At 43.4% G+C, this 8,004-nt stretch overlaps 1 protein-coding gene across 2 annotated transcripts in view; it reads left to right on the top strand.

Moving 5' to 3' along the window:
* COL4A3BP (collagen type IV alpha 3 binding protein) overlaps window positions 1-8,004 on the top strand; it is a 162,764-nt gene that overhangs the window by 113,785 nt on the left and 40,975 nt on the right. For both annotated transcript variants that reach the window (XM_019517705.1, XM_019517703.1), the window contains exons 5-6: window positions 2,495-2,633; window positions 4,795-4,878. In XM_019517705.1, coding sequence (XP_019373250.1) covers window positions 2,495-2,633; window positions 4,795-4,878 — 223 coding nt within the window. The remainder of the gene's footprint in view (window positions 1-2,494; window positions 2,634-4,794; window positions 4,879-8,004) is intronic.

Genomic DNA, 8,004 nt, shown 5'->3' with positions numbered 1-8,004 from the left:
ATCAACAATACTTCCAAAGCAGTTAATTTCCCAGTTAAAATAGATACTGTGATTTGACTTGTAAAAATGTTTCCCATTTGGTCTTTTGTCATGCTTTAATTTCCTGGTGTTATACCTGATAGGCTTAATGTTGAGCAATGCAGTTCACATTGGGCATAAAGCAACATAAGAGAACAGGGAATGTAGGTGCACATTTCACTGCTATAGCTATTTTTGCCTTTATTGAATATCCAGAAGCACATAAAATTGCGGCGTCTTTTAAAATTTAAAAGCCAGTAGGAATGTGCCAGACCCCTTTCATGAAGGTTATTTCCAGCTGTCTGAATGGTTGTCACTGCTAATCAGAGTACATTGCTGGTGGTATACTTTATTCAATAAACTTTTTTTAAATAATAAATCATCATCTCCTAAACTAAATTGTATTGCCCCTCATGCCCTTAAGGAATTTGTGCAACCAAGAGGAGATTCAACAGTGTTGTTCTACCATGTCCTTAGCCAGGTAGATCTGCCCTCCCTGAGTTGCTCATCCTGCTACATCAACCTAGATAGAAAAAACTTAAAAGTTTCATGTAAAGGCTATGTACGAGTACACTTGACTGACCTAACACTTTTAAGCATGACTTGAGCAGGAATGTCTAGGATTTCAGCCACAGAGATGGGAAGCTTTAGAACAGGCTTCCAGAATCTGCCTCTCTGGGAGCCCCACAGTAAGGATTTCCCCAGGCCTGGAATTCCAGAGTTGATAGGCACATACAGGAATCACTGCCTCAGCCTTATGTGAGGGCAACCAAAATGTGCAGCAAGATCCCACTGAAGAGAGAGATGCTCCTCTGTCTGGCACCCTGCTCCTGCCCCCAGCTACTCCAGCAGCACCTGTGGCTGTTCCTCTAGGGACTGCTGCTGGTACCTTCCCCTGTGTTTTCCAACACCCAGGGAGCCACTGTCCTCCCTCTTTCCCTGTTGTCCCCGCCCCCAAACAGATAGATGGCCAGATGCACCAACAGAACCAGGCTTTGCAACCCAGCCCATCCCTGCAGCAGGAGCCTCAGCATTGGGACTGTTCCCCCCCCCCCCAAGTCAGAAGGGGGAAAGCACTAGAACAGGAGCAGACAATTATTTTGGGCAGAGGACCACTTACTAAGTTTTTGCAAGCCATCAAGGGCTGCATGACAGGCAGCCCAGGTCAGATTAATATTAATTTTTTCTAAATTTTTTAGGGGCCCTGCAGGCCAGATAGAATGGCCTGGCAGGCTGTATCTAGCCTGCAGGCCGCATGTTGCCCACCCCTGCAGTAGAAGGACCAGGCCATTGCCCTTAAGTGCACCAGCTATATCAGTGATTCTCTGCTTGTTTAGCCTGAAGGGCCCCTTCCATATCTCTTCTGAATTTTAGATCTACCACATGCACCTTTTTGGCTATAAGAGTGAAGTATGCTGCTAATTTTAATCCAGAAAAAAAATGTGCACTAGGTATCAAAAGTTTGGGAAACACTGGCCTGAGGAAACTAGCTCTTGTCTGGATGCTTTGGTGTTTTGCTTTTGCTCAATGGTGAGCAGTTGTGAAATTGAGACTCATGCCAGTTTTATGAAGCAATTCCCTGAGAAGCATGTTTGTTTCAGAAAGACCATGTATCCTTGTTTCTAAAGCAGTTTTTCAGAGTTTCCACTTCTTGAGAAATGACTTGTTTTATTTCAAATCAAAACAAAACTAAAACTATGAAACCACCAGAAACTGGAAATTGTAAGGTTCAACCAATTTACTTTTCTTTGTTACTGAGATATTTGATCTGTCAACATTAAGAGGTTTGAACATAAGGATATGGACTTTTTCTGAATATAGAGATAAAATTTATGCCTGCAGAGTATGTTAATTGACAGCATAATAGGTGTTGTAAAAGTTGGCAGGATTTACTATCTTTTTCCCTGAGTTTTGGGTGGTTGAGTTGTTCTGTTGCTTTAATTTATAAGATTGTGTCATTTGAAAGATCTTATAAAAATACTAACATGGTCAGTTGAATTTAAAGCAATTTTTAAAGTAGTAGACTTCAGGCTGGCAAGATTGAAAGTGTTCTCATAAAATTAAAATGTTAATTAACCTACTGAAACAATGTAAACTTGATGTACTCTTCACCTTCACAGTTTCTGTGAATTGGAACTATAATGTGCAGCTGGAGCCTGTTTACATACTACAATGAAGAGGGTTCTTTTGCTTCCTATATATATAGACAAATAACTTTAGTGGGGGGGAAGATTAGTTAATGTATTACAGGGAAGTGTAGAGATAGGATTGGAGAAGGTGAGCTAATATATGCATTGCATCTAACTTATGTTGGTTTAATATTGTAATAAACTAATATAATCACTTAAACATGTATAGAATATTACTTAGTTTATTTCAAGTGTTTCCTAATTAAAACTGAATAATATTATTTTGTAAATCTATCATTTGAGTCATTAAGTATATTGTATTAGCTGGGGTTCTTCTGTATTTCCAGAAAGGTCATAGCTTGCGTGAAAAACTTGCTGAAATGGAAACCTTCAGAGACATCCTATGTAGACAGGTTGATACTTTGCAGAAATACTTTGATGCCTGTGCAGATGCTGTATCCAAGGATGAACTTCAGAGGGATAAAGGTAAATAAAATTACGGCTCTATATATACTACAGAAACCTAAAACCATGCTCCAGTGCAATAGCATCCATAAAGGCTGATACAGGTTTTATACTGGCTAAATATTTTAATGCCCTCTGTACCATAATGTAGAGTTAACTGGACTCAGGTATATAATGAGCTTTGTTAACCATATGGGGTGCATATTTTTTTATCAGTCCTTTCAAAATGGTGGCATATGACCCGATTACCCATCTTCAAAGCTATATAAATAAGTTTTCAACATCTGCCTATAACATTGAATTGTTATGGTAATGCACATTAAATGTATTACATCCATAGTGTTAAATGGCTTAACTGCCATATTATGGGTTTAAGTTTCTGATATGTGCTTCCACCTTGTGACAGACAATAGGATGATTAAATTAATGAATCACCTTTCTTAAAACACAAATTTCAATATCTAAGCTCCTGGTGATGGGATTGGCTGTAGTTTTCTATTTTCTTTGTTTTTGTCGTCTAAATCAGTCTTTTAAGGAAACAATACATTCTTTCTCAATTTAGTATTCTAAAATACTAAGTTGTAAATATTCTCATGTTACACTTTCAAAAAAGTGTAATTTTAGATTACTATCTAAAATATGAGCCTTCTGGTATGGCAAGGTCCCTTCTGAAAGGCAATGATATCTGTAAAATTGGCACAACTGGAATTCCAAACAATAGTTCGAGTTTCCATCTTTTTTCATATAAAATGTATTTGTACAGGGAAGGTTTTTGGGGCAGACAGAAGCACTGTTGAGCTTATGTTGGTGAAAGAGCTTTCAGCATTATGGCTTAAGGTAAGGGAGAAGGTAGCAAAAAGGTGAAGGCTTCTGAAATGTATGGACCTAGGCCACAACGCAGCAAAACATTTAAGTATGCACTTAGGGTTCCAACAAATTCCACTGAGGCTCAGCAGATGCAAGGGTATTTTTGTTTTGGGGGTTTTTTTGAGTGGTGGGGGGAGGGTTCTGTTTTGTTTTAAATGCTCTGGCAAACTGGGTGTTTTAAGTATTCCCTTGGAATGGGCGTCAACTCTTTTGAGCCACCTCCACTAGCCTTGGTATTATGCTGGCTTCTTGCAGTCCTGGCTGGTGCTATGCTGAGGTTCTTGGGGGTTGGGAGGGTTCCCAACCAGCCTCCTGCCTGCTGTTGCTTTTGTGATTCAGACTGTTTGGGTTGAGGTGCTCTGAGGTGGTGACCTGTAACCAGCTTCCTGGAGCTTGGGTGCAACATGGACTTGGATACATGTTTGGTGGCGAAAGCTCAGACAGCTACTGTCCTAAGAGACAAACCTAGCATGTCTGTATAGCAGTCAGCCCAGCCTACCAAAACTGTGCAGACAGTTATAAGTGATACATTATGTGCAGAGAGAGACCCCTAAGTCACTCCCGAAAGGCAAAAATCAGCCCCTGTATTTATAGCCTAGATGTCCCTACCCCATACCAATTCTTTTCTTGTGCTTTTGATGCCTGTTGTTCCCCTTGTCTTTTTCTGAAGTCCAGACACCTACTGCTCCCCCTTACTAAGTTTGGGCATGTACAGCTCACCCCCTGCTGAGTGTGGGCTTTTCTAGCTTACTCCCTGCTGAATTTAAGTGTCTTAAGTGTACCTGTGTCGAGTACAGCTCATTTCTAGTTATCTTTATTTTACTTGTGAACTCTAATTTTGTATTTCCCCAACTTGTTCATCTACTGTTTCTTACTTTTGAATTACTGTTTTTGCCTAGTGTGTCTTTTGTCACGTCATCCAGAGGTCTGTGAAGCCTGTTTTTTCCAAGTTCTGTGCTGAGCCCTGAAACAAATAGGTCTCCTTGATTATCTAGTAAAAAGAGAAAAATAATCAAGTGTCTTACACTTGTTTGCAGCATGGTTTGTGCTCTTGCTGGTCAGTGTATGGCCATGGGCAACAAGCCTGAAATGCTGATTTTTGGGCTAGTTCTAGACAAAATACCATGGTCATGGTGAATGTTGATTCCTATGCTAAATCAAAATAAGTAACCTCAGAAATATTTAGGTAATCAGGTCACCTTATTCAAACATGTAAATACTACTGTATTTACTACTCGGCAAAACTGGGAAGAGAACTACTGGTAACTTATCATTGTTTTTCAGCCATTCAAATAATCTCTCTTCTCTTATTTAGTGGTAGAAGATGATGAAGATGATTTCCCTACAGTGCGTTCTGATGGGGATTTCTTGCATAATAGTAATGGCAGTAAAGAGAAATGTAAGTATTTTTTTTAAATTGCATTATTTCAAGTTTTCTCAGGGTGTAGGTATATGAATAGTCTAGGCTAGGAATCGGCATCCTTTGGTCTGCAGGCTGAATTCAGCCTGTAGCTGCATGGAGAACCAGTGTGGTGCCAGTGAACTCTAGCTGACTAGAAAAATAGTATGCTTTTTGAAGTAAGCGCTGCAGCAATCTAGTCGAGTGTTCTGTCTTAATTTGGCAACCCACTGCAAATTAAATAGGTGGCAAACCACCTAGATACAAATGATCCAGGTTGCGCCACAGCTTTTACTTTTCCTATTTTGTATGCAAGGTCATGTCTCACTATAAACTTTCTACTTGTTTAATAACGTCCAGAGTGTGATGAGGCAAGATTTGTGATGCATAGGTGAATAGCATTTTGTCTGGTATAAATAGTATACACCATTAGCAGCAATTCCCTAGTTACTGTGCCTCTTCTAGCCATTCTTTAGACCATAAGTAACAAAAAGTTCTAGATACAATTGTGGGTCATTGTATTTGTGATATTTTGCAAAGTAGCAGCTCTTGCATTGCAAGCTGAAATTTGTTTCCAGCCCAGATGAATAATAGTGAAGGTAGGAACTTGCAAAATCTTGATCCTCTGTATTTCGCTCAAGGATCCATTGCAAAATGAAAAACTGTACAACCTTTTTGGATAATTTGGGCACATCTACACATGCATTTAAGCATAACGATTGTTCATTAAGCAATTTTGGCAGGTGTCTACACATTCAGGGACTTGAGACTAAAGTTAGTCCTAAGTCAATGCAGTCCTGGCATGTGGCCACCAGGGGGAGCTCCAGCCTCTGGGCACATGACTACCAGCATCTGGCAACTACACTGAAGCCAGAGCCAGCTGCTAGCACCTGGCATCCATCTGGGAAACTAAGATCCCTAGCCAGCCCCTTCCCTGCCTAGAAACTGTGCGCCCAGTACAAGTGCAACATATGGCAGTTCCCTCCTTGCCCACCCTGTCTCCCCCTACCTGGCCTGCCCCTGCCACTGACACCCAATGCCTTGTTGCTCCATCCTGGCCCTTGCCAGTGATGATGAGCACCCCACACTCCTGCTGGCCATGGTGCTAGCCCCAGCAGGCACGTGCCCCCCTGCCTTCCCCCAGTTCTCAGGACAGCTGTGTACCCACCAGCAGGGGCCAGGGCACTGGCTGCAGGAGGCCATGCCTGAGCACCTTCTCCTGCACTCCCTGCTCCAGCCCTCTTGCCCTGCTGCTCACTCACCTGCTACCACTCTCAGGACACACATGGGTGAAACCGAAAAAAAAAAACTTTATTACCCTCAATACCCATCCCTCCCCCCTCAACCACCTACCAACAGTAAAAGAAACCCACTTAAAAGGAAAAAACTATATACAGTACTTTGGGTCTTCAAGCCCAGAGTGGGAAGGGTGCGGAAGTGGGGCTAGGGGGCAGGGCCCAGCATCCAATCCCTGGATGTTCTCCGAGACTGAGCTCAGGCCAGCCTCCTAGTGGCAGGGTAGACCTGGCACCAAAGTTAGTTCTAGGTGGTGTCTACACGTGCATTAATGCACATAAGCTAATTGTGCCCAAATTTGATACCTGCAAATAGAGGTATTACATTTAGGCATGATAAATTAATGTGCATTAAGAGCATGCACATGTAGAAATGTGCCCATAATATGCACTAACTTAGGCTAATACGCATTCAGTGGCGGCCATCCCTCAAAGTCGAGGATGACATCCATCAGTCTTGATGGGTCCTCAGGTGACTGAGGAGCCTGATTCTAGATGCACGCATTTTTCTGCAATGGGGGCATGTTGTTGCACAGGGGAGTGGGATTCACAGCCCCCTCTCCTTCCGCTGCCATTCTGCCTTGGTATTGAGTCAGTGGACCTTGAAGTGGCGCACATCTTGGTGGACCAGGTGACGCTACACTGAACAGTCAGCAACTTGTTCCTCCCAGCTGATGGTGTCAATGCCTCTGTGCTTGAGGGTGACTTTGAGTGTGTCTTTGTACCTTTTCCTTTGGCCACCCTTTGAGCATTGGCCAACAGAGCTGGGAGAAGAGAATCTGATGAGGGAGGCAGTTCTTGGACATTGGAATTGATTTCTCCAGAGCAAGACTTCAACGCTGGTGGATGCAGCTTCATGGAGGACGCTTGTGCTGGTCCAGCGGTCCTCCTATTTGATCCCCAGGATTTGACATAATCACTGCTGGTGAAAGCTCTCGAGGGTTTTAATGTGGTATCGGTGGCTGGTCCAGGTTTCACTGCAGTTAAGTAGGGTGGTTAGCGCGACTTCCGAAGGTCTCTATTTCCAAAGACATGTCGCAGCTTGAAGAAGGCAGCACTGGCGCGGTTGACCCGGTGCTGGACTTCATCGATGGTAACCTATTGAGAGAGGTGGCTGCCTCATAAAGTGCTCCACGTACTCCAGTGCCTCCCTGTCTACATAGCGCAAGGGATGTTCAGATGGCCTAGGGGGTTGGTGGAGAACCTTCATCTTAGCAGCGTTCAAGGACAGGCCAAGTCTCTTATATGAAGTGTTGAAGAGATCTAAGGTTGCTTGCACATACTGTGCAGGGTGAGCCATCTTGCAGCAATCATCTGCAAACTGAAAGTTGTGGATGTCCTTGGTGGTGTGGTGAGTTTTTTGTTTTTGCCTAGAGTGCCCAGCTTCCTGTCACCTCTGTTTTCTTGTGCAGGGACTGGGACTTCCCCACCATGATGCAAGATGGACTCGAGGGGAATGACTCCAGACCTCAGGTTGGGGAGGACTGGGTTAAAGAGCTTCTGAAGGGGCTGGATGTGTTCAGATCTGTGGGTCCAGATGCTCTCCACCCCAGGGTGTTGAGGGAGCTAGCAGGGGTTATTGCAGGGCCCTTGGTACGGCTTTATGAGCACTCATGGTGCTTGGGCCAGGTGCCAGATGATTGGAAGATACCCAACATGGTCCCCATCTTTAAAAAAGGGAGGAGGGAGGACCCGGTCAACTATAGGCCCGTCAGTCTTACCTCAATCCTAGGGAAACTCTTTGAGAAGATCATCAAGGAGCACATCTGCGATGGGCCAGCTTCAGGGATGATGCTCAAGGGCAACCAGCATGGTTTCATTAGGGGCAGGT

The sequence above is a fragment of the Gavialis gangeticus genome, unplaced genomic scaffold (genome assembly GCF_001723915.1).
Source record: "Gavialis gangeticus isolate Ggan-Ray unplaced genomic scaffold, GavGan_comp1, whole genome shotgun sequence".
In the NCBI taxonomy this organism is placed as follows: Eukaryota; Metazoa; Chordata; order Crocodylia; family Gavialidae; genus Gavialis; species Gavialis gangeticus.
Note: the sequence above shows the minus strand (reverse complement) of the source record. Positions and strands in the feature narration are given on the sequence as shown.